General features: G+C 39.8%; 1 protein-coding gene across 1 annotated transcript; it reads left to right on the top strand.

The window, feature by feature from the left end:
• The first annotated feature begins 1469 nt into the window (after window positions 1–1469).
• Window positions 1470–17533, top strand: etfa (electron transfer flavoprotein subunit alpha). Its single transcript, XM_064312465.1, has 12 exons — window positions 1470–1630; window positions 2547–2696; window positions 2907–2988; window positions 3150–3232; window positions 5733–5832; window positions 6533–6643; window positions 6998–7099; window positions 7293–7361; window positions 7588–7670; window positions 13472–13537; window positions 15174–15254; window positions 17223–17533. Exons 1-12 carry the CDS (start codon window positions 1592–1594, stop codon window positions 17256–17258), a joined length of 1002 nt encoding a protein of 333 aa, XP_064168535.1. The 5' UTR covers window positions 1470–1591; the 3' UTR covers window positions 17259–17533.
• The last annotated feature ends 9543 nt before the right edge of the window (window positions 17534–27076 follow it).

Here is a 27076-nt window from a genome sequence, read left to right as displayed (position 1 = left end):
GGTAAGCGTTGAGATACATTCACATATAAATTCTATTTTCTCTAGAAAAACTACAGGGAATTTTCTTGACCAAATAGTGATTTTGATTATGACAGTAGTGCGGATATAATTAAATAGCCTAGCACCACTAGCTAACCCGATGATCACTGGAGAATGTTAAACGCAGCCTAATTTACAACCCGAATACCAATTACGAATTTTTATGTATCAGGAATGCGCATAGGCTACGACCGACAAGAGTAGGCTGGTAGCACAACATAAGTGCAAAATAAATAAAATAAATAAAAATTCATTTATATCGGTTAAATCGTGTAGATACTGTAAATAAAACCGGGTTTAGGTTTGATGCCCCAGAGGATATTCTATTGAACAGCTTTGGTCCGGCATATCGTTCAGTGCTCAATAAAAAACAATTCCTCCTTTTAAAATTAATAGGCCTAAAACGTAGGCTATAGTGGATCAATTAAATCTAGTTTTTAAACTAGTACTACTATAGGCTATCATTTCTTATTTGAGCCAAGATCATATTAGGTTTAGGCTATATAAATAGCCTAGATAAATAAATAAATAAATAAATAAATAAATAAAACATCCGCACACAGGCATTTATTAGCCTATAGCCTATGCGTAGACCTACCCAAAAAGAACGAAAAACAGAAGTATTGTTAAAGATTTAAATTGGGTATGTAGGCTGTTTCATATCCAAATGCTCAGATTAGCATAGGCTACCTTGATTTACTGAATATTTTTAGTGAATGTAAGCCTATAGCCCGTTCCCATAGACTCGAAATTTCTGGCATGGCGCAAGTTTTCATTCGACTATCCGGCTTGAATTTTAATGGGCAAATGTAATGCAATATGCTGTGACGAGGGAAATTTCTTAGCAAGTAGGACTGAAATTGAACTTGGAATTCAAAACTAAAAGTTCAAGCAGAAGAATACACACAGCAGATTTTCAATGCAGAAAACTTGAATTTGTCTGGCGCTGACAAGATTTTATGAGTTAAGCGCCCTTCATCCAGTTTATGAATTTTCCATTAAGTTCGGGGCAATATGACAAATAGGCTAAGGAAAGAAATGAAACGATACAGCACTGTTACAGTATCCATGCGGACTTAGCCTATAACTCTAGTGGCAAAATATCCTAACGCAATCGGGTTACGCTTATTGAACAAATTTATGAAAATTATGCAAATTATTATGCAATATTATTAGGCCTACAAAAGGCTGATTTAGCCCCTCATTTATGTTCAAAAAGTAGCCCTATTATCTGTCTGTTATTGTTAGAATTTGACTGTTACCGCGTCTAGCATTAAAAAAATAAGTTAAATTATCTGTTGAAGCTATTTTCATTGAATGCATATATCCTCGTAGTCATGTTCTGTAGCTTATCGGTTTTCTGCAAATAATTTTAGGCTATAAAAAATCAAGTTCGTTTTTAACTGAACGGAAGTGTCTGTAGTTCAGTGCCACATGAGTCAGTCTCGCGAGAGGACTGGTTATCGTTGTACATTCCTCCATCTTTGTTCGCTCTGACGTCAAGAAAAACACGAATGCTCTGTCTGCTGGTAGTTTAGGCGTTCTGTGAACCATGTATAAGGCGATTAACAAAACAAACCTGAGACAACTGGTGAGTTATCTGGAGCTTAAGTAACTTTGGAATGCATGTACTGTAATATATAATAACGATGCATGCGAAAAAAACGTTGCAAGATGCTTACGGAATAAAAATCACAATAACCTAGATAGCTAACGTTTGCTAGCCTTAGTAGGCGAGAGGTCAGGGGAGGACAGGTGAGCGACGCTCAATAGAATGCCGTTTCAGACAATTTGTAAGACTTTTATCAAGTGATCAGCTTATCGTAGCTGGATGGCATGACACTTACCACTCGAGTAAATCAACTTACTGGCAAGCACAGTGCTAACTAGTTATATTTATTTGGCTTGCGAACGTTACCCAATTTTACTGTTAGGTAGCTTGTGAACTTGAATTAATTTATGCTACCTAGCTAGAAAATGGCTGCGCATGTAACTAACCAGCTAGATTCGATTGTCGCTAGCTAGTAATAGTAGATTGACCTGTGTATACCTTGCTGACTAGTAACTGTCCAACATGGATATTATGAACCCTCGTAAACAGTTAGGTGCAAAACCTTAAATGACCCCATCTGCTGTAGCTAATGAAAGTTCACTTGTGTACTTGAAAGCTTCAGCTATAATTTCATCTGTCTTTGTCCGAGCAGTTCATCAACGAAGTGTTAACAGCCAAATGTTACGAAAGAGAAAGTCCCGTGAAACAGGTAGCCGTGTTGTCATGATTATTTTGTAGGATCAAACTGAAATCTGCATGAACTCTGCTGTCCTGCGTCTAGAACCCTGCATGACGAATGACTTGGTCTGAATGAATTTATCATAATCGCGTCTGTTTAGGAAGCATAATGTTCATGTCAGTTAATGTTGTATTGAACGGAACGTTTTTATAAATATTGTATCACTCTTTAAAATGGTCCAAATTGCCATTTTGTTTCTGTTTTCCCTCTCTGTAGTCTAGTCTCCTCCACAGATTTCAGAGTACCTTGGTCGTAGCCGAACACAATAATGATAAGCTGTCGCCAATTACACTTAACGCCATTACTGCTGCCAGCCGAGTGGGTGGGGAGGTGTCCTGTCTGGTCGCAGGAACCAGCTGTGCAAAGGTGGGCTTCTTTCATCGGATGCTGTGTCACCGCGATTTAACTAGTAATGATGCATAGGCGTTACAGAATTCAAATGAATAGCGCTATAATTCTGGATATTTGTAATATGGCCCAACACAAACCAAACACAGTCACACGCAAGCACACACACACACACTCACACACATTCACGCACACACGTTATGCATACAGTTGTTCTTCCTTTGACAGGTGGCAGAAGAGCTCAGCAAAGTTAAGGGAGTCCAAAAAGTTCTGCTGGCAGAGCATGATGCATACAAAGGATCCCTGCCAGGTGACTGGATGCATTTGTATCTTTTTAACTGATGACTGACATTTGTGGCTTTCATTCTCCAACTATAATTTCAGTTAGGATTTTCTTGCAGATGATTTATTTGGGTGCAAGGGTTTGTCCATCTTAAAGCTCAGTGCAGGTTGTGCATGTTTCTCAAACAGAGGAGTTGACTCCCTTGATCCTGGCAACCCAGCAGCAGTTCAGCTTCACACACATCTGTGCTGGAGCTTCGGCATTTGGCAAGGTAAGACCAAGTGTGCTTTGTACATTACTTTTTTATTGTTTGTTTAATGATTATTAATGTCTGATTATTATTTGTTTAATTAACTCACTTGGAGTCTGAGGCTGTCTGTTGGGCTGCTCAGAATGGTGATTAATGTTCACAGTCTGAGTAGCTGGCTATCTAGGATAGCAAGCTATTGTTATCTGGCAACTCAGTCAGTTTGTCATCCTACCAAAGCCTTCTACCAATTTTTCAAAAACCAAGTTAGATAGCTTGCTCGCTAGCTGTTTTAATGTCCTCTGTATGATGTTGTACCGTAGCATCCTTTTTGAACATTGGTGACATTGTTTCGCTTGTCACCCTGTATTTCATAGTGTTGAATTCATACTGCATAGTGTTAGCCAGTTAACTTGGTTAGTTATTCCATCTGAGCATTGATCTGTTCTCCTTTGCACAGCTATGTACTTTCATATTTTATCCTTTAGTCATGGCTACACAGTTGCTTATGCAACAATCCATGATGCCCTTACAGCCACTATAGTATGGTTAGTACTGGTAAAGTGACAAGCAGGCAAATTAACATATTTGTGTGATGAGCCAGTGTTCCATCATTGCTGATGGGTGATTTTTTATTTTATTTTTTGCTTTTAGGATTAAAAAAACCCCAAAAACATTAAAAATCACCAAGGAAAAAATAAGTGCTTAATATAGCTAGTATTTTTAAAAATCCTTTATATTTACAATATAACTATTTTAAAATGTTGATATAGATGGTGGTTGTGTAGAGTTTTTAATCGATTATGTTTGAACTGTAACTCAAGAAGAATTCCACAATACAAAAACCCTGGTTGGTACGTGCGATCCCACAGTCTTAATTGTCTTCAGGGCTGCGCTTATGTGAATGGGTGCCAGTGCTACATTGGGATTGAAGGCCATAGATCTTCATGCTTTATTCACGGCTGAGACAGGTAGGCCTATCGGGTTCCCCGATTGGCTCTATTCAGTCCTGCACATATCCCATCCTCTGACCTCTGTCAGAGGTGTCGATGAGCGTGCTGATCGAACCACCAGCCACGACCGTGTACTTCCCCCTTTTGTCCGTTTTCTGCTTCTTACCCATATGCCCCTTCTTCTGAGACGAAGAGACCCTGCCTGAACAGCGGGGATGACCTTTCCCCCAGATTCTGTTTACTAATCCGTTTCAGCGTTCCCATATTGTTAAAGGTATGCTGTTTGTATCCGACGGTAGGGTTCATGTCTCGGCCTGTATAGGGGTTTGAGTTAAAGGGGCATTGTGATGCAGGGTTGTACTTTAATTTTAGTTTCTGGTTGCCTCGTTGGTTCTGTCTGAAAATGAAATGGGTGCCATTTATTTGTTGCGCATGTAACCAGTCCTGTTTAAGTTCTGATGAAACTCTGAAACAGATGGAGCCCACACTGGTGCCCAGGAACATGTCAATTTTAAGCTTGCAAGGTTTGAGGTCAAGGCCATAGGAAACAGCGGCTCCTGATACGTTTTCCAGTGTTTAGTTTCAGTCTTGATGTATTAATATTTTCTTAAATTTCGCAGTGTCAGTTCCTATTCTGCACTTTTCATGCAGGGTGGAAAATGCCCATACCCCCCAGGACTGCTTGAGATAGTGTGTTTCCAGTGTGGTGGAGCTTCGTGATTCACATTGCTTCTTACAATTACACTTGCATGAGTGGAGTGTCTGCCATAAGTGTAGTGCTATCCTCAATTACAAGTTTTGTAATCTGTCATTCTGCAATAGAACTGTCAGCTTACAGATCTAATGGTATTTAAATTGAATTACAATGCATTAAACAATATCTTATGTATTATAACCTGACTGGTATTGACCGAAGCAGGATGTTAGTCTCGGTTTCCCCGAATGGCTAAATGCATAGCACACAATGTGTCGTAATTTGGTGGATTCAGTTTCTTTTTCTTTTTTGTAAATAGTACACTTTGGGTATCACTTTTCAGTGGATACTTTTTAATTAGCAACTCCTCATTTATTTTCATACTGAAGTTCGTCCAGAGTTTAAGGCTCTTTGCACTATGGTTTTGAATAAAATCAGGGAGCCCTCCAGTTTCCTAGTATATGTTTATGATCTCTATGGTGTGTATTGTCTTTTGTAATGCTTTCTATCACTCAAACAAAAGGACTTAACCTGTTTTAGCATATAAAACACAGACGGTGTTTGAATCGCCGTAGCCTTTATAAATTCATCTTGTGAAAGCCAAACACTTCTTCTTTCTCACTTGTGATTTTTCAAATTCATTTTTAATACATGTTGAATACATTTGGAAGCATTTACACAGCATTGTGGAGTTATGAGAAGGTTTCGTTTGCAACACAAATGTTTGAGAAGAGCACAAGCTTGTTTATGATTGGCTGAGATACTGTCAGACAGTGCGATTATCACACTCGCTTACAGTGACAATTGGGAAATCCATGTCAAGGGGGTAAACCGGACACTTTTTACAAATGGTAAAAGCGTAATTTTTTTCCTTCAGAATCTCCTACCCAGAGTTGCTGCCAAGCTGGATGTTGCTCCGATCTCAGACATCATTGAGATCAAATCACCAGACACGTTTGTCAGAACCATCTATGCAGGTGAGTTACCCCTTAGCTTGTCATCGTCAAATTAGAAATGTACAACCAGTTGACACATTTCCATAATATTTTAGTTTTCCACCTGTCAGGGTGTTGTTGACCTTATTGTAATATGTAGTGTAGCAGGCCCTAATTTAGATACCTGGCACTACCCTCCTTTTTCTTGGTCCCTTGCTCCCAAAGAAGCCTAACTTGGTTCTGGAAGCCTCCCAGTAGAATCTCTTGCGCCTGGCTTGATCCAATCATGCTCGTAAAATCACAAAATGTAAACTGCTCCAAATGAAATTAGCCATTTAATCTTTGGCAAGGGGTCAGGTCGTCGCTAGGGGGGATGGAATTAAGCTGAGCCTCAGTGCTGAAACCTTCAAATTGGAACAGCCAGTAAAAATACTGTTCTAGAGTGGAATGACTTGGACCTATTGTCCCTGGTCAGTCCCTGTTGTGTGGTCTTGGTGCTGTGGCCTTGGAGTTTTCAGCTTGTTTCCTTCCACGACTGTTGTAGCACAGTTAGGCTGCAAACAGATCTAGGTTTAGATCGGCATGCTGTGAAAGCTCTCTAGCGATGCAAGCGCCTGAGGAGCTCCCACAATGCACTCTGCTTTCCATGTGTCTTAACCTGTGCCTTGGAGGAGGACGGCGGGGAGAGGCGAAACCGCGCTCCCCGGTTTGACCACGCTCCGCACGCGCTCTGCTTTCACAGGGAACGCGCTCAGCACAATCAAGTGCAGCGAGGCCGTGAAGGTGTTCACGGTCAGGGGGACGTCCTTCGAGGCGGCGGCGGTGGAAGGAGGCAGCGCCGTGACTGAGTCAGGTACCGCTGTGCGCCCGACCCCCCCCCCCCTCCTTCCTGGGGGACAACATCTGGCGGGGGACACCGCCGTTCATTTTTATTGAATGTCTGTTTCTGACAATCTGGGCCACATAGCGTAGTGAAAGTCACCTGCGAAATATGACTACATTTCCCAAAAACATTTACTTTGCATTTATTCTTCCTGCGTGCTCAAAGCCTTCTGGTCCTATTTGAACTTGGCGGACACGAGAAGCAGATTGTATAGCGTAGAGTGTCAAGGGCTGCAACGTGCTGTAAATTAGCATGTGTTCCAGATAACGGCTTTTGAGAGATCTGAGCGTCTCGTTCAGTCCTTAAAGTTTTACGTCGTTCCAGTCTCCCCCGGCCCTCCCGTGGGTGTGTCCGAGTGGTTGGAACAGAACCTGACCAAGAATGACCGTCCTGAGCTCACCAGCGCCAAAGTGGTAGTGTCTGGAGGTAAGCGGCTTCCAAAACCTGCCTCGATTCATTCTGTGAGGGAACCCTCACCCCGATGGCATCAGGCTCAGTAAATCACACTTTTTTTGCTTTTTGAAACCATGTCTGTCAGTGTTAATGGCTGGGTGTGCACTGCACAGCCTGTGCTCTGTTCATGCGCTGTCATCACATATGGGTTCGTTCCTCCAATCAGGCAGGGGGTTGAAAAGTGGCGAGAACTTTAAGCTGCTCTACGACCTGGCTGACCAGCTGAACGCCGCAGGTAAAACAGTCATGCCAGGATTCATTCATTTGCGATGTGTTTCTGTGTATGACTGAGTGAGCTTGTGCGTGCGTGCGTACGTACGTGTGTGTGTCAGTGAATGAAAACAAACTTTTAAAGATTTTATTGTGCTTTTATTAGATGTACTGTGTACGGATTCTGATATGTGTGGTGTGGAAACACGGCTATATTTATTAATAAGTTGCGCTGTATGTTGTGAATGCAGTTGGGGCATCCAGAGCAGCCGTCGATGCAGGCTATGTCCCGAATGACATGCAGGTCGGACAGACCGGCAAGATTGTGGCTCCGGTAAGCAACAAACACACACCATTCACTCCAGTGAAATCCTTTATTAATGTAATATTAATATGGTATTAATTAATATTAATATGAATATGCTCATTTCCTCAGTCAGGGCTGTGTGCACCGCGGAGCCAGGAAGTGATGTATTTTACGATAGAAACCGTCAAGATAGCCATTAACATTTTGCTATTCAGGAACATGAATTCTAATGCCGGTAAAAGTTAATAGCAATTGGGCTATAACGATATTGGAAAGGAAGCATAAAGTCATTGCCATGTTTAAATCCGTTTCATTGCGGTTTAAATCACTGAACAAACTACTGTTTAAGTGTCATTGATAAAGGACATATGTGGTTCTTTGTTTCATGGAATGAAACAAGAGAATCACTGTTGGTATACAAAGGAATTGATTTGATGTCTTGTAGAAACAAACATTTAGGAGTTAATGGAAGAATCCTACATAGCGACAAATGGGAAATGATGTCTTCTCATACCAGGAATTGAAACACTACACACACACAGTGCTCTACATGCCAATACTCGAATGCATTTATTGGATATTTACAGGCTCTCTGACTGTGGAGTTGTTCATCTTGATGTTGTGCGGGTATAAATTTTAGAGGCAGTACAATGATTTTTCTGACCATCTTTGATGCGCACTCCATGTGTGATCTGGCTCAAGGTAAATTGCCGCTCTTGGCTTTGAACATTTCATGTGCATTGCATGTGCGGGTGTGTGCGTGTGCGTGCACGTCTCTGCGTGTTTGTCTCAGCATCAATGTGTGTTTGTCTGTATGGATCTGTGTGTTCTAGCCAGTCACACTCACTCAGCCCAACACCTCACGTGGGCCCCACTCATTGGGGATGTTGGTGTGAATTGTTTGGTAAACAGACGGGTTTCCCGTCAGCGATAAACATGCATTTGAGTCTGGCTTCCCCACACGTGACAGAATGAAAAATATCACGCGGAATGCTGTTCAGCATCAGTTGCACCGGCAGTGTTTCAGACGTCCGGCATCGTTTCACGTTTTCAAATCAAATAATCTTAAAGAGGTTAATTTTCCATTATCCTCTTCGGCTGGGACGTCCCAGCTGTCATTACCCACACATTAGGGCCGTTTAGCCTCCTCGAGTGTAGTTAGCGGCTGATCCGAGGTCCTTAATGATTTACCGGATCCATTAGCCAAAAGACCTAAAGTACCGCGAGCCCTCTCGGCGCTGCAAACCAGGAACTTCCGCCGATATCGAGTTTTAAATGTTTTATGTTCTATCTGGGCTGATGATCCGAGCTGTTGATTATCCGAAGGCTGCTGTTCAGTGATTTAACGGGAGATGTTGATTATCTGAAGGCATCTGCGTAGCGCGATTCACCGGGAGGCACTAATTCAGAATTTTGGCAAAACCGGCACTGTGAGCCCTCCTCCAGCACTACGGAGGCCCGCCGACAGTAATGCGCGCGGCCCCTGAAAGTAGAACCGTGTTGCAGATGTATAATTGATAATTCCTCAGAGTTAATGCGGCATTCGTGCAATAATTAATATCAATTTTTGATTAGCGCCCGCGGGCTGTTTCTGCATTGTTTGCCGTGGAAGGCGGACCCGTCGTCCCATCATAAGTGTAGCTGTCTGTCGCCTGCTTTATCTTACAAATGAAGAGCTTGCATCCTTTCCCTGCCTAATCCTCATCAGCGCGCGGCGACGTTATTCTAATTTATTAGAGCCCATTACAAGAATCTGCGTGTCAGGGCTAATGGGGAGAGCGACGCCTCAGCTTGTCCCATTCAGACACACGGCGATGCGCTTAGAGGGAACCAGCGCGCTGGGGCAACCTCATTCATTACGTTCAAAATTAATTCCGTCCATTTCAACTTCGTCTTAGTTCAGAATAACTGTTCCAAATGTCTTTAAAAGTGTACAAAGGAGACATGAGGGTAGTAAGTTTGTTGATTTTGGAGTTTGGTGTCACTGATTGAATAAAAATATAATTTGTGTTAGCCTCCTTTATGGGGGATATTAGAGTTTATTTGTCTCATTTTGGATTGTTTCTTTTAGTTTTAGTTTGTTTTTTGGTTGCTCATGATAATTATAAATGCATGAATTCTCAGAATCGCATTAAGTGCTGTGGGGAAAGATGTGAAAGCATTATAGTTCGCTTTTCCTTCCTGAAACACATGAAATGAGGAAATAAATTAACCCAGTAATGCAAGACATCAGACTCTGTGGCTCGGTGGACATTTTATTGATGTTAAGTTGTAGTAGAACTTTATTATATTGGAATGGGGAGGGAAGAGCGTGGAGAATGTTGGGATACCACAAAGTACAATGCCCAACACATTTTATCATTGCATCATACAGTGTCCTCATATTGCCCAAACACACATGATAATCCCACAATAACCATACCTCTCATGTCTCTCATAAAGCGCTGTCTTCTATAAAACCACAGTGATTGGTTGTTGGCAGCTCTCGCTGAGTGGCTGATAAGGTTTTGCTGTGGAAGAGTGTTTGTCTGTATGGTAAAGAGTGTAAAGTGCGTGTGGGATTGATGGGGTCTGAGGAGACCTTACGGACGCTGAACCCAGGGCGCCCTGTTTGTTTATCCTCCGCGTGACCTCGAAGCGGGGGTGGGGTGGGACGGGGGGGTGGGACAGCGCCCGCCGCCCCGTCGCGTGTAGCGCACTTGTGTTCTCACACCTGGGCCGGGGGCGCGGCCTCACTTTTGGGCGTCCTCGGCACCAGGACAGCAGGTGCGCCTGGCTGACCCAGCGCCTCTCGACAGCTGCCACAGCTGGCTGGGGCCCAGAACCACCTGACCCAGCGTGGCCCGCGGGGGCCCAGAACCACCTGACCCAGCGTGGCCCGCGGGGGCCCAGAACCACCTGACCCAGCGTGGCCCGCGGGGGCCCAGAACCACCTGACCCAGCGTGGCCCGCGGGGGCCCAGAACCACCTGACCCAGCGTGGCCCGCGGGGCCCAGAACCACCTGACCCAGCGTGGCCCGCGGGGCCTGAACCACCTGACCCAGCTGGCCCGCGGGGCCCGGAGACACCTGACCCAGCTGGCCCGCGGGGCCTGGAGACACCTGACCCAGCGTGGCCCGCGGGGCCGGAGACACCTGACCCAGCGTGGCCCGCGGGGCCCGGAGACACCTGACCCACGTGGCCCGCAGGGGCCCAGAACACCTGACCCAGCGTGGCCTGCGGGGCCCAGAACCACCTGACCCAGCGTGGCCCGCGGGGGCCCAGAACCACCTGACCCAGCGTGGCCCGCGGGGGCCCAGAACCACCTGACCCAGCGTGGCCCGCGGGGGCCTGGAGACACCTGACCCAGCCTGGCCCGCGGGGGCCCGGAGACACCTGACCCAGCGTGGCCCGCGGGGGCCTGGAGACACCTGACCCAGCGTGGCCCGCAGGGGCCCGGAGACACCTGACCCAACGTGGCCCGCGGGGGCCCGGATACACCTGACCCAGCGTGGCCCGCAGGGGCCCGGAGACACCTGACCCAACGTGGCCCGCGGGGGCCCGGATACACCTGACCCAGCGTGGCCCGCGGGGGCCCGGAGACACCTGACCCAGCGTGGCCGGCCGACCTTCTGTCTGTTCTGCCCTAAATCACGTGCACACTTTAATCTGAAGAAAAATAATACACATTACACAATTTATTAGTATAATAATAATAATAGTAATAATACTGATAACAAAACAAGCTTTCCAGAAGTCAGGAGTGGAGAACTTTAGAGCGTTTTATGTACGTGGCCAGGGATCAGGGGGATTGTGGGTAGGATTCCTCCCCCCCACCCTTTCGTGGCAGATTGACAGGGCACCGTTGCAGTTGCTGGTCCGGTGCTGTGGCCCGTTTAACTCCGGCAGAGCCGTGTTCACAAATTGATGCTGTGCTCCTCGGGGGACCGGCGCAGAGACATTAAATGGTACTGAAATATTCATACGAGTGCATTTAGCTGAGAGGAACTGATGTGGTGCGGAGCTCCCCGGGGGTGAGGGGGGGGAGGGGGCGAGGGGGGATGGGAGTGGCCCCGGGCCCCTGCTTCCTGCGCCAGACACCCCGAGCGCTCCTCATAAAGGTGATGGCCCTCCGAAAGCCCTGGCAGGGGAGGGGCAGGGTCGCCGCGCTCTGCCTGGCACCGGGGCATGGCGATGTGCCCCCTGCGGACGGGTCGAGTGCTGTGCCGAGCAGGTGGAATGTGGAGGTGCCTGGCATTTTTACATGCCATATGGCACTTCCACCAGTGCGAAGAGTCACGCTATTAACAGTTTCAATACAAATTAGTTCACTTGTAATGCCAGAATGGGTTGGTCCTGTAGAGTATACACACAAAAACTTTCCTGTGGACTTCTGAGACAGATTTTATTTTTAATTTGTGCGCATATGTTTGAAATAAGACTTTATTGACTCTTAATCAGCAGATCTTCCAATTGGAAATTGCTTGCACTTGCATGGTGTTTGGTGTTCACTTGTAGTTTGGGTCTTCAGGGTATTACAAGTGAGTGATTTTCGGCCTCCCTCTGAATTTTATCAATCTTGTGTATTGTATGTTGTGTGTGACAGATTGATATCCCGGCATCTTGCTAGAAGAAACGGTTAAGTGTAAACTTTGATTTTCCTGTGCCTTTGGTTTGTGATGTTAACGTTAATGCTATCAACATTGAGCTCCAACAGAAGATGTGTTTTTCATTCGTAGATAATGATTCAGCTAAATGACAGCTTGGCTGTAAAATTTTATGCAGGCTGGAGTATGAACTTAAGGAGTATTTTTTAATGGCAGCTCATGAAAAAAAGTTGAATTTACCTTCAGTGAATTTCTTAAAATCATATCAAGTTATTAGAATCGTAAAGAAGAAACCTCTTTATTATGATTTAATTGTACTTTAATTGGAAATGTACACATAATGTATAGCCAAACACGGATTATTTTTTTCTCTGTTTAGGACAAACTAGTTCATTACATGTTTTATGGTTGTCTTCCACTTAATGGAATTGTCCTCATCGATGCGGAATGTTTGTATCGAAGCGACTTTAAATATATTGGCTTGCTAGTTAGAGGACAACATAAAACCGACTTCCAGAAACAAGCATTTCAGCCTCTTCTATCTGTAGTTTCTTATTCCAAATGGGAATCAAACAGGAACGATACTTCCGAAACGTGCATATTCATTTTTTGGCACTTAGTGTTAAGGATGTTAGTCAGGCTTTACTGTAATTTAATGAATAAAAAAAAGGCTAATCTTCTTTGCCAGGCTCGTCTCTAGCTCCTCCCCCTGACTGGCTAATTGCTCTTGCCGTAGAGGGGCCCTGGGCGTTCATAATTACCTCTCGGTTAATGCTGTGGTCGACACGGCCCTGAAGCCATGTCAGATTAGGCTACGCTTGGCAGGCGAATGTGTGTTGAAGGAAGTGATTAAGCTGGAAATGTTCATGTTACAAAGTGGCTGTATATCAAAATATATCCAAGCATTATAATTCTTTTGAGCAGGGCATTGCTCTTTTATGAATTTAATCTGTATACTGTTCACTGCCCTGGTCTTATGAAATACAGGTGTCTTTTATATACAGCCTGTCCTAATGGTATTGTAATAAAGCCTAAAAATGCATACATTTCTGTTTAACAGGAATTGGTTGGTGTATTCTTCCAATTTAAAATAAATAATTGTTGTTCCTGGGCTTGATGCACTGCAAGATGTTTTATCCCTGCATAAATCCTTGCACATACCAGTTAGATTTTGTTTATTAGTATGTACAGTGAATGAGTATTAATTTGTCGGTCATATGTATGTCTTTCATTTATTTTCAGGAGTTGTACATTGCAATTGGCATATCTGGTGCCATTCAACATCTGGCTGGGATGAAGGACAGTAAGGTATGCTTAATGCACGTTCTAACTTTCTCCTGTTATTAACTGTATTCTACAAAATGTACTAGACCATGTTTCACCCCAAAATGTTAGCTGACACAATTTAAGTAGTTGCTCTTATCTCTTTTAATTTGTTTTCTTGTATTGGATAGTATTAAGGACTTATGTCATAAGTTCTTTCCGAAGCAAACTCAAACTTACGATGAGGTTGTTGTATGAAGTGTTCATTGACTGGAAGCAGTCTGGTGCATCTGCTAATTCTCCAGTCATAGGCATTCATTCACAAGCAGCAGCATTCATGTGCGAATGCAAACCGGAGCCATTTGCGTCACAGATTCTTGCAGTCAGCGTTACTCTTGGGCCGTCCAACCCAGCTGCGCCCAGGATAACCATCTCAACCTGCATGAATAAAACAAAACAATTAAGTTTTGTTGTACAAACACCAACACGTTCGCCTGTATGTGGGACAGAGCCGTCTGGTGAGGTCCAGAAGTAAAGCTGGTGCAAAGAATTGAAAAGCCATGCAGACAATAGAGGAGAACCCACCGATCCAGTCGTAAAAGGATGAAAATAATTTGTTGGGCTCTTGGAAGTTGTTGCTATATTTAAAAAAGGCAAAAACCAATTAGGGATGCTCTTAATAATGTGGCCAAGAAATTATTTGAAAATTCTTGTTTCACAAGAGCATCAGTCTGGGATTGAAAAAGTAAATAAATAAATGAATCTGGAGAATCAAGGTGCGTCTGAGAGCCGGAATGGTGGCACTGGCTTGATTGTTCCCCTACTCGCCTTATCACTGGACTGACCCACTTTTATTACAAGTAATGGAGTATAAAGTAACACTCTGTCCCCAGAAGAGTACTGTTTTATGTAAATGTGAAAAAAGAAAACACTTTTGTCGCCATGGCAACAGTCTCCTGAGTGGATTCTGTCTACCATGTGAGCAGATCTGTTTCTGGATTCTGTGCACTTAAGAAGTGTGTTTTTAAAGGGAACCGTGGAAGCTTTTTAAAGAACGATGTATAATTTATTTGGAATTTCGCCTTGCTTCAAAGAGCCTGGAAAGTCTGTTCTGGTTGGGATTCCGTCTGAATATTGAGCACGTGCCCTACTGTTCTTTGTAATCACACTTAGTCATGTTTTTGATGTCAATGGCACGTATTGTATGTGCAAAGAAAATCCACCATTCACATTGCAAAAGTATGCTTAAACATTTTTTCTGACACATTTGTAATCTGCCTCTATCCAGAAAGTCACTTAGCCATTTATTCTGACTGTTTTCACATCTTCACAGCACTACTATGTTCGCCACAATCTGGCTAGCAGAAGTAGTCATTTGTTGGTGTTTTTTCCTAATTAATGAACATGATTAGATCATACTTTTTTGTGCTTCATTGCAACAGATATCGTCATTGTGCTGTCTGCTATCTCTGTACTCACTTTCTTTTTTAAAAATCAGTTGATGATGGAAAAAATCTTTAAAGTGATTGTGTAACAAAAATTAATATTTATTTAAGAATCACATTCACCTTTTGTTGTTACTGTTCCTGTCTGGTTTAGACTGTCAGTTCTATTTATTTGTGGTGCTGGAGAGGACCGTCATTGCACATCTTGACAACCCTTGTGTGATCTTTATTAACAGACAATTGTGGCCATTAACAAGGACCCGGAAGCTCCCATTTTCCAAGTGGCTGACTATGGTTTGGTTGCTGATCTCTTCAAGGTGAGATGCTGTGTGTTCTACAGGGCAGGTGACAGTGTGTTTTATTTTATCATATACTTTGAGTTTATTGTGGTGTATTATATAATGCAGTGTAAATTAATCCAATGACATTAAAGGAATAACACTGGTAACTTTTATTTTTTTGTATCATCAACATAATTCAATGAAATTGCCAAAAGCGAGAGTTTTTTTTTCCAACTCAGCCATTTTAAAAAAAAATACATTTTCCTACCCAATTTAGCATTCAACCAGTGAAGCCATTAATTTCATTTGTGTCCTGAAGTCATTAAATAAAGCTCAGAAAGACATTTTCAGAAAATGCAACCCATTATCACAAAAAACAGGGCCAGTGTAGTTTTTTTTAACCACATTCACTTCAAAACAGCAGATTGTTAATTTTGATGGGGACTGTTTTCAGTATTTTGGTGCCAAAGTACTTTCCACATATCAATAAAGCAATGGGCCCTTTATAAAGCTGTTTCAGTAAAAAGTAGGCCAGGATGTTCTTAATGGTGAATTATCCTGACCCGAAGCTACAGTATGTCTCTGACTTGTTTTAATGCTTTTTTTGGTCAAAAATGGCATTCTGTGACTTCTGGTATATATCTATCATAACACGTGTAATTGAGGTCCGTATGGTAAATTTTATTGGTGTAGTCCAATAAAATAGCAGGATGATATGACAGAATGCGTTGCAAATTGATTGTGCTCATGATTTCTTAAGAGGAAGTCTCGAGATTGTCAGCCGGGTCATGGAATGTTAATGCCTCTGAAGCAGTTCCCTTTTAGCCGTTATTAATTAATGGCTTTAATTATTAAGCGACGGGACTAATGGTCAGAGCTAATACGCCCCGGTATGTACTTCCTGGTCTGATATTCCTCCTCCCACAGGAGTCCCGGTGCTGTGCAGGTTTCTGGAATGTCTGCTGTAGTCCCCGGCTCTCAGAAGCACACACTAAGATACGAAAGGCACATTAAAAGTCATCCGCAGTAATATTTTATTAAATCTGGATTCATATAAATGATTAAGTTTTCTCCATTAAGGGCTTCCCTCGAGTCTCAAATCATTGTAATATGCAGCTTAGATTTATGATCTCCTCCGCGATGATACCGAGTGTGTGCGTTTGCGTGCGCTGCTGGCGCGGGCTGAACTGCGTGATGTGAGGGTTTTCTCTTCAGCTGCAAGACTTAAAGGCACTGTCTCCATTATTAAAGCCATCTGTTCGAGGACGGAAGTGGCTCAAGACAAAAATAAAAACAAATACCTTGACAAATAGCTCTTTCTTTTTCTTAAAATAATATCTGATATTAATTTTCTTGTCTCTCAGAAGGCGATATGCACTGTATTTGGAGCAGAGATACAGGCAGGCATCCTGGCCCCAAAGTCACTGAAATCCCAAAGAAAGATTCGCCTTAATTTTCTCCCACTAGCACTGTACTTGTGATTAATGTCATTAACTGGCCAAGGCCAGGTTTGGGGGTTTGCCTGCTTGTGGAGGAGACTAACAGCCTTTCTTAGTGACCTGTGGGCTGGCAGTGGCGTCACTGCCACCTGGAAGAAGGAACAGCCGAGGCAACTTCCAGCGTTCATTAGCAGTCCCAGAGTGGAGGCTGGTGTTTCTCCCAGTAAACGTGGACAATAATCCCGAGACAAAAGCCACAATCAGAGGCAGCCGCATGTACACCAGTTCCCCTGATTTCAATTTGTACAACACATTGTTCCACCTAACTGAAAATGTAGATTTTAGTGTGCATAAATGTGTTCATACAGCTCAGATTCTTTTGACCTGGCATTTGGACATGTGCTCTTCTGTTTGCAACTCCAGGTTTCTATGGCAGTGCTCCATCCTGTTACCCTCTATCCTGTAGAACCTACTGACTTGGATTGAAGTCCAAACCTGACCAGTTACTTTTTTGCCCTCTAACAACATGGCAAATTCATTTTTTTGTCTTGTGCTCTTCTTCCAGGTTGTTCCTGAAATGACTGAGGCTTTAAAGAAGTGATCAACACCTTCTGGCTCTTTGGTGTTAACCACTCAGAACCACAACTGCAATTAGCCTGCATTTAGTCCTGCATTAAAACATCTGCCTAAAGGTGCTAGTCGCTATTTTAGGCGTTCACGTGTGATTCATGCTCCAAATGACTATTAAAGTCAGGTGACTTTGTGCTTCCTTCTAATTTGCGGTGGGCTTTCCCAGTAAAATGTTTCCAACTGGTATATTTTAGTATGTAACAAAGTATTGTGCAATAAAGTTTAATTCTTTAATTTTGTGAATAATTGACTGCTTTGGAGTCTCCCTCTATTCCCTGTCATAAGGCGTGTGATCTCACTTTGTGTGTTGCATTGGATGAAAGCGTCTGCCAAATAAAATGTAATGTAATCTCAAGCCACTGGACACTGGAAATCACCAACAGTGTTTCACCGCTGCCAGAAATGTGTGCTCTGATTGGATGGTGGTGTAAGGGGCAGTGGGATTCCAGAATTGCATAAGTAAGCTTTTAGCTACCATTATGCCTTCTGAAATATTGCATTATTTCTCCAAAGGTTTTCTGCACTGCTGACAAGATTGATGGATTTTTCAGTAAAAAAGAAATTTTTTAAACTAAGTTTTTAAAATTTTTTTATTTTTGTTTACTGCATTACGAATCCAAGCCCTGCAGCTGCTGGGACATTGTTTTATTTTCTTTGCTTTGTCCTAATCGTTTTTCTGTAACCCTGGAGACTTGCCTTAACTTGGTAAGGCTTTTCTGGATGAATTAGCTCTTGTTTCAGATAAAATATAGTTGGTCAAGTGGTAGCACCTACACATGCACGCAGGTACAAACGCACTTTCTCAGGTTGGACTCAGGTCGGACAGTGAATATGTGGCTATTTCTCAAGATGACAAGTTAAAAGATCTTTCAGTGGTGCCCAAAAACACCACAAGAAACTACCTGAAGAAGCTAACTCTAAAATACCAAAACAACGTCATTACTCAGACCAGTAAGAGGCATCAAAACTTTCACATCTACTGATGATACGTAGCAACTTCAAGCATCCCGACAGTCAGGCTGTCTTCAGAGTTTCCTATACATCTCGTCTCTTTCCGTAATACACTGAGGCAGGAAATTAAGGAGATTAAGACAAGCTCAATTAATGATCTTTCTGAACTTCTGTATTTAAAGCACCACTTACTTCTGTAGTTTCCCTGATGTTGCCGCGGCATTTAAGTTCAATTCCTATGGCCATGGCTTCTGTGGAGAGCATTTATGAGAAAGGAAACTAATCAACAACTACCTTGGAAGCAAGACAAGACTCTCAGTTGTCAGGAAAACTTTCGGGCCTGCAACCTGGACCTGCAAGCAGTGGTTAAAATATTTGCACAAAGAAATGCAAGGTGAGGCAGCTGCTAGTAGCCTATAGACAATTAACAGGACAGGAGGACAAGAGTACAGAAATTGCTCAAGTGGCAGTAGGCTGATGTAATATGATTTATTTACCTTGATTGCATTGCTTTGCAGCCCTTTTGTGTAGGCTAACAGCCAGACAAAAACCCGCTTTCTTTAGTAAACCTCTACGATAGTCTTATGTATTTTGTACGTTTACACTGAAACACTTTTCATCATCCATCTCCTCAGATTTTGATTCATGTATTTTGTGGTGGTTGTGACACAAAGACTATTTCCTATCATCACCAAATTTTTTAAAATTGTCATGTTTTTCACTTTTAGGACATGGGACTATACTGCCCTACAAAGCCTAACTGCAGTAACTACGCAAAGGGTAAAACTGAGAAAAATGGCTTTAAAGTATTTTAACTGGCCAGCCAAATGTGTTATAGGTATATCAGTGATATTGCACTAATTGTACATGTATTCATGAGGTAAATTTTATGCCCAAAAACCATGATGGCTGATTTGACCTTTAACCCCAAAAATGTAGTTACTGCACTTTGCCTTTGCATTGCCTTAAATGGTTCTAAGAGCAATGCAAAAGCAAAGTGCAGTAACTACAATGTTCTCAGCTTTTATATTGTGTTGTCAGTGAACAAAAACTATTTTGACACTGATTTTGTTATAATTGTATTTAACAGTAGGCTATTTAACAACTCTACTTATGGATTTGTGCATGTTTAATTAAGTCTGGACAAATTGAGAATTTTAGACGTTTAGTCTTAATATCATTTCATTTCACTTTTTTACTTATTCACCTATCTAGATAATTATTTTCCTATCAATTAAACTTTGCATCATCATCTTCAATTTCATCATCGTTGTCATCACCACCACTGTTGTTGCCTTGATGACAATCACATTAATAATTTTCATTATCCTTGTCTTTACTATTTAACACAATGAATAAATACAAGGCTACACTGAATCACAGTACAATGTGTTCATTATATTACATGTTTTAAACAGCGGCGTGTTTTGGTGGACCGCAAAACTTTCCTTTAAACTAATTGATCTCAAACTGTTTTAATTAATTTTCAGTGATTAACAAGCATGCAAACGATCTGACTAATCAATTGGAAAGTGACAGACAGCTTCTTCGCATTGTGTTAGGGAGATTAAATGATAAATGCGATTTAGAAAAATCCGTTTTAATCACTAAGCAGTGGCAGAAACTTCCCTGATTTTCCTTGAGTATCAATACAATTAATCCACAAAATAGGCTACTCAATACTATCATATATAGCCAGCTCTCCCCAAATAGGCAGTTTTAGCGAGTAGCCTAGGCCTTATAGCCTACATTTATTTTCATTTGCAGTACGAAATTGTGCACATTTTTAATCTATATTATTTGCGGATACATGCGCTTCTTTCTCCGCACTCGTATTCCTACAATGCGTAGGCTAGATTGTAAACAATCTTTAAGTGCATGACATGGCATCGGCGATGATGTGAAGTTACAGATGATAATGTTACAGCTACAGGGAGCAGGAAAGATAACGCTAGCTAACTAAACATCGCCTGTCAGTCAGCATATATAGCGAGGCTGACAGGTGTTTTATAATGTGATTGCTAGTTTCTCAACGCTTAATGTCATCGTTACTTAGCGTACTTGGGTATTTTCTTTTCAACACCAGTTCCACTATCCTCTTTCCCCTGGATAGTGCCATCTTAAACAGCTTTGTTGTGTGAGGTTAGATGGGTGAAATCGGCTGGTGGTAGAATCCCAAAGCAGTCGCGTGAGGTAACTTAGATGGGTAATCGTAAAATCGGCCGGTAGAATCCCAAAGCAGACCGCAGTAACTTCACTTACTGCGGTCTGCCATGGTTTGAGTCGGGTTTTGTAGTTACTGCAATTTTTATACCGTTTTTCTCTAAAACTTTGTCACAAGATAAAACAGATATCAAGAAGTTCATTTTTAGTTATAACTCAATTTCGACCAAAATGTAGTTACTGCGGTTAGCCTTTGGACGGCAGTATAGGCTTATGTCCAAAATGTGAAAATAATGCAAAAAAAGTAAAAATGCAATTAATTGATTTGGATCAATAGGAAATCATCTTTATTGAACAACCCCGGTGAAATAAATGAGTAACAATATGTTTGAAGACTTTTTTGGAAGAAATATATGTCCGTGGAAAATCAGAAAAATACATAAGGCTATAGGCTTATGTCCAAAATGTGAAAATAATGCTAAATCTTTAAAAATGCAATTCATTAATTCCAATGCATGGGAAATCACCTTTATTGAACAACCACAGTGAAATAAATGAGCAACAATGTGTTTGAAGACTTTTTTGGAAGAAATATATGTCAGTGGAAAATCAGAAAAATACATAAGGCTATAGGCTTATGTCCAAAATGTGAAAATAATGCAATAAATTAAAAAATGCAATTAATTGATTTGGATCAATGGAAAATCATCTTTATTGAACAACCACGGTGAAATAAATGAGCAACAATGTGTTTGAAGACTTTTTTGGAAGAAATATATGTCAGTGGAAAATCAGAAAAATACATAAGGCTATAGGCTTATGTCCAAAATGTGAAAATAATGCTAAATTTTTAAAAATGCAATTCATTAATTCCAATGCATGGGAAATCACCTTTATTGAGCAACCACAATGAAATAAATGAGCAACAATGTGTTTGAAGACTTTTCTGGATAAAAATCTGTGTCAGTGGAAAATTAGAAAAATACATAAGGCTATAGGCTTATGTCCAAAATGTGAAAATAATGCAAAAAAAGTAAAAATGCAATTAATTGATTTGGATCAATAGGAAATCATCTTTATTGAACAACCCCGGTGAAATAAATGAGCAACAATGTGTTTGAAGACTTTTTTGGAAGAAATATATGTCAGTGGAAAATCAGAAAAATACATAAGGCTATAGGCTTATGTCCAAAATGTGAAAATAATGCAACAAATGTAAAAATGCAATTAATTGATTTGGATCAATAGGAAATCATCTTTATTGAACAACCCCGGTGAAATAAATGAGTAACAATATGTTTGAAGACTTTTTTGGAAGAAATATATGTCCGTGGAAAATCAGAAAAATACATAAGGCTATAGGCTTATGTCCAAAATGTGAAAATAATGCTAAATCTTTAAAAATGCAATTCATTAATTCCAATGCATGGGAAATCACCTTTATTGAACAACCACAGTGAAATAAATGAGCAACAATGTGTTTGAAGACTTTTTTGGAAGAAATATATGTCAGTGGAAAATCAGAAAAACACATAAGGCTATAGGCTTATGTCCAAAATGTGAAAATAATGCAAAAAATGTAAAAATGCAATTAATTGATTTGGATCAATAGGAAATCATCTTTATTGAACAACCCCGGTGAAATAAATGAGTAACATTGTGTTTGAAGACTTTTTTGGAAGAAATATATGTCAGTGGAAAACCAGAAAAACACATAAGGCTATAGGCTTATGTCCAAAATGTGAAAATAATGCAACAAATGTAAAAATGCAATTAATTGATTTGGATCAATAGGAAATCATCTTTATTGAACAACCCCGGTGAAATAAATGAGTAACAATATGTTTGAAGACTTTTTTGGAAGAAATATATGTCAGTGGAAAATCAGAAAAATACATAAGGCTATAGGCTTATGTCCAAAATGTGAAAATAATGCTAAATTTTTAAAAATGCAATTCATTAATTCCAATTCATGGGAAATCACCTTTATTGAACAACCACAATGAAATAAATGAGCAACAATGTGTTTGAAGACTTTTCTGGATAAAAATCTGTGTCAGTGGAAAATCAGAAAAATACATAAGGCTATAGGCTTATGTCCAAAATGTGAAAATAATACAATAAATTAAAAAATGCAATTAATTGATTTGGATCAATGGAAAATCATCTTTATTGAACAACCACAGTGAAATAAATGAGCAACAATGTGTTTGAAGACTTTTTTGGAAGAAATATATGTCAGTGGAAAATCAGAAAAATACATAAGGCTATAGGCTTATGTCCAAAATGTGAAAATAATGCTAAATCTTTAAAAATGCAATTCATTAATTCCAATGCATGGGAAATCATCTTTATTGAACAACCCCGGTGAAATAAATGAGCAACAATGTGTTTGAAGATGTTTGAAGACTTTTTTGGAAGAAATATATGTCAGTGGAAAATCAGAAAAATACATAAGGCTATAGGCTTATGTCCAAAATGTGAAAATAATGCAATAAATTAAAAAATGCAATTAATTGATTTGGATCAATGGAAAATCATCTTTATTGAACAACCACGGTGAAATAAATGAGCAACAATGTGTTTGAAGACTTTTTTGGAAGAAATATGTCAGTGGAAAATCAGAAAAATACATAAGGCTATAGGCTTATGTCCAAAATGTGAAAATAATGCAATAAATTAAAAAATGCAATTAATTGATTCCAACGCATGAGAAATCACCTTTATTGAACAACCCCGGTGAAATAAATGAGCAACAATGTGTTTGAAGACTTTTCTGGAGAAAAATCAGTGTCAGTGGAAAATTAGAAAAATACATATGGCTATAGGCTTATGTCCAATATGTGAAAATAATGCTAAATTTTAAAAATGCAATTCATTAATTCCAATGCATGGGAAATCATCTTTATTGAACAACCCCGGTGAAATAAATGAGCAACAATGTGTTTGAAGACTTTTTGGAAGAAATATATGTCAGTGGAAAATCAGAAAAATACATAAGGCTATAGGCTTATGTCCAAAATGTGAAAATAATGCAATAAATGTAAAAATGCAATTAATTGATTTGGATCAATAGGAAATCATCTTTATTGAACAACCCCGGTGAAATAAATGAGCAACAATGTGTTTGAAGACTTTTTTGGAAGAAATATATGTCAGTGGAAAATCAGAAAAATACATAAGGCTATAGGCTTATGTCCAAAATGTGAAAATAATGCTAAATTTTTAAAAATGCAATTCATTAATTCCAATGCATGGGAAATCATCTTTATTGAACAACCCCGGTGAAATAAATGAGCAACAATGTGTTTGAAGACTTTTTTGGAAGAAATATATGTCAGTGGAAAATCAGAAAAATACATAAGGCTATAGGCTTATGTCCAAAATGTGAAAATAATGCAATAAATTAAAAAATGCAATTAATTGATTTGGATCAATGGAAAATCATCTTTATTGAACAACCACGGTGAAATAAATGAGCAACAATGTGTTTGAAGACTTTTTTGGAAGAAATATATGTCAGTGGAAAATCAGAAAAATACATAAGGCTATAGGCTTATGTCCAAAATGTGAAAATAATGCAATAAATTAAAAAATGCAATTAATTGATTCCAACGCATGAGAAATCACCTTTATTGAACAACCCCGGTGAAATAAATGAGCAACAATGTGTTTGAAGACTTTTCTGGAGAAAAATCAGTGTCAGTGGAAAATTAGAAAAATACATATGGCTATAGGCTTATGTCCAATATGTGAAAATAATGCTAAATTTTTAAAAATGCAATTCATTAATTCCAATGCATGGGAAATCATCTTTATTGAACAACCCCGGTGAAATAAATGAGCAACAATGTGTTTGAAGACTTTTTTGGAAGAAATATATGTCAGTGGAAAATCAGAAAAATACATAAGGCTATAGGCTTATGTCCAAAATGTGAAAATAATGCAAAAAATGTAAAAATGCAATTAATTGATTTGGATCAATAGGAAATCATCTTTATTGAACAACCCCGGTGAAATAAATGAGTAACAATGTGTTTGAAGACTTTTTTGGAAGAAATATATGTCAGTGGAAAATCAGAAATCAGTGGAAAATCAGAAAAATACATAAGGCTATAGGCTTATGTCCAAAATGTGAAAATAATGCAATAAATGTAAAAATGCAATTAATTGATTTGGATCAATAGGAAATCATCTTTATTGAACAACCCCGGTGAAATAAATGAGCAACAATGTGTTTGAAGACTTTTTTGGAAGAAATATGTCAGTGGAAAATCAGAAAAATACATAAGGCTATAGGCTTATGTCCAAAATGTGAAAATAATGCAATAAATTAAAAAATGCAATTAATTGATTCCAACGCATGAGAAATCACCTTTATTGAACAACCACAGTGAAATAAATGAGCAACAATGTGTTTGAAGACTTTTTTGGAAGAAATATATGTCAGTGGAAAATCAGAAAAATACATAAGGCAATAGGCTTATGTCCAAAATGTGAAAATAATGCTAAATTTTTAAAAATGCAATTCATTAATTCCAATGCATGGGAAATCATCTTTATTGAACAACCCCGGTGAAATAAATGAGCAACAATGTGTTTGAAGACTTTTTTGGAAGAAATATATGTCAGTGGAAAATCAGAAAAATACGTAAGGCTATAGGCTTATGTCCAAAATGTGAAAATAATGCAAAAAATGTAAAAATGCAATTAATTGATTTGGATCAATAGGAAATCATCTTTATTGAACAACCCCGGTGAAATAAATGAGTAACATTGTGTTTGAAGACTTTTTTGGAAGAAATATATGTCAGTGGAAAATCAGAAAAATACATAAGGCTATAGGCTTATGTCCAAAATGTGAAAATAATGCTAAATTTTTATAAATGCAATTCATTAATTCCAATGCATGGGAAATCACCTTTATTGAACAACCACAGTGAAATAAATGAGCAACAATGTGTTTGAAGACTTTTCTGGAGAAAAATCAGTGTCAGTGGAAAATTAGAAAAATACATAAGGCTATAGGCTTATGTCCAAAATGTGAAAATAATGCAAAAAAAGTAAAAATGCAATTAATTGATTTGGATCAATAGGAAATCATCTTTATTGAACAACCCCGGTGAAATAAATGAGCAACAATGTGTTTGAAGACTTACATATTTTTAAATTTCCCACTGAAACATGATTTCTTCGTAAATTTCTACAAGAACATTTTTATTAATTTATGTCATTCTGGTTGATAAATTAACAGTATTTTCCATCCATCTAAATCAAAAATAATGTTTTCCACTTCTAGGCGAAAAGACTATAGTCTTACGTATTCTGTCATTTTTTATTCTGTCAAGTTTTTCATACCAAATTCCTTCAAAAATCATTTCTAATTCTTTATTTTCCTGGGGTTGTGACATAAACAAAATCAAAAAGGGACATTTAAAAATGTTTTTATCATATGTTTCACTTTTAGGACATAAGACTATAGTTTCACATATTTTGTAATTTTCTACTGAAAGACTTTTTAAAAAAATCATCCATTCCTCAAACACATTTCAATTAATTTATTTTGCGGTGGTTGTGACACAAACAAGATTTCCTATCAATTTCAGGGAAAAAATAACTTTTCCACTGAAAGACATTTTTAATCACAAATTAAGAATTATCCCCTTTTTTCCTATTTTTGTACCTGAGGCTATAGTCTTATATATTTTGCTTGCTTTCCACTAAAACAGATTTTTCATTGTAAAATGACTTCAAATGCATTTTCTTGAATTTATTTTACCTTGTTCAATAGACATGATTTCACACCCATCTCAATGAAAAAATGATAGATTTTTGGTTTTTTGTCATCTATTGGACATAATATATTCTGTGGCCGGATGAAGAGCAAGGCACAGGTATGCAGGGGTTGCGGAATAAAAACACAAACTAAAACAAACATGGCTGAACACAGGAAGTGTTTATTACTGGGGGAAAGGGAACTCCAAGGGGTGGAAGGCACATTGGATCTGGATCCACAGAAAGTGGAAAAGAAAACACAAAAAATCCCAACCCAAAAAATAAGGCCTAACTGTTTTAGAGTCTACCGTCACTTCTGCTCTGCACTCTTGTTAAAGTGGCTAGCTAAGCTGGCTACCACTCTTTGAACAAAAGCTGGATAAACTAGCCCAAAATCATAGTCCAGTTCCAGTGCAGGGGTTCAGGCTCAGTTCTGTTAGTTCAGCAAATAATAAAGTGCATTCCACAAATTAACAATCCCTGTAGTCATGCCCGAATCAGCTGACTTGCCTACTACTGAGTATACAAGTTGTACACAACATACTGCATACTCAATAGTCCATTGCTTCAGTCAGGGCCTTTCTCACCCTTCACGCTTCCCCCGGTACTTAAAATGAGAGAAGGGCTGGTGTGACTTTTATTGCCTGGTGATTACCAATCTGCATTCTTCCTGTTGGGTGGTGTGCAATGCTTCCAGTTGACCAGGGGATGGAGCCAGCGAGCAGAAACATCCCAGCCCACAAACACCAGTGCCCTCCTCCTGCCACAAGCCTCATGGATTTATATCTTTTTCCAGTGCAACAAACTTTTCACAGTAAATGTCTTCATAGGCATTTTTCATTCATTAATTTCACCTTGGCTGTTGCATAAACATGCATTCCTCATTTTTCCTTGAAAGTG

This window comes from Anguilla rostrata, chromosome 16 (assembly GCF_018555375.3).
Source record: "Anguilla rostrata isolate EN2019 chromosome 16, ASM1855537v3, whole genome shotgun sequence".
NCBI classification, from domain to species: domain Eukaryota; kingdom Metazoa; phylum Chordata; class Actinopteri; order Anguilliformes; family Anguillidae; genus Anguilla; species Anguilla rostrata.
The sequence above is the reverse complement of the archived record's forward strand: the minus strand, read 5'-3'. Positions and strand labels throughout refer to the sequence as shown.

Coding starts and splice junctions, on each gene's coding strand:
- etfa (XM_064312465.1), top strand. CDS start 1,592: ATGTATAAGGCGATTAACAAAACAAACCTGAGACAACTG. Junction 1,631..2,546: donor AAACAAACCTGAGACAACTG/GTGAGTTATCTG, acceptor CCCTCTCTGTAG/TCTAGTCTCCTCCACAGATT. Junction 7,671..13,471: donor CCGGCAAGATTGTGGCTCCG/GTAAGCAACAAA, acceptor ATTTATTTTCAG/GAGTTGTACATTGCAATTGG.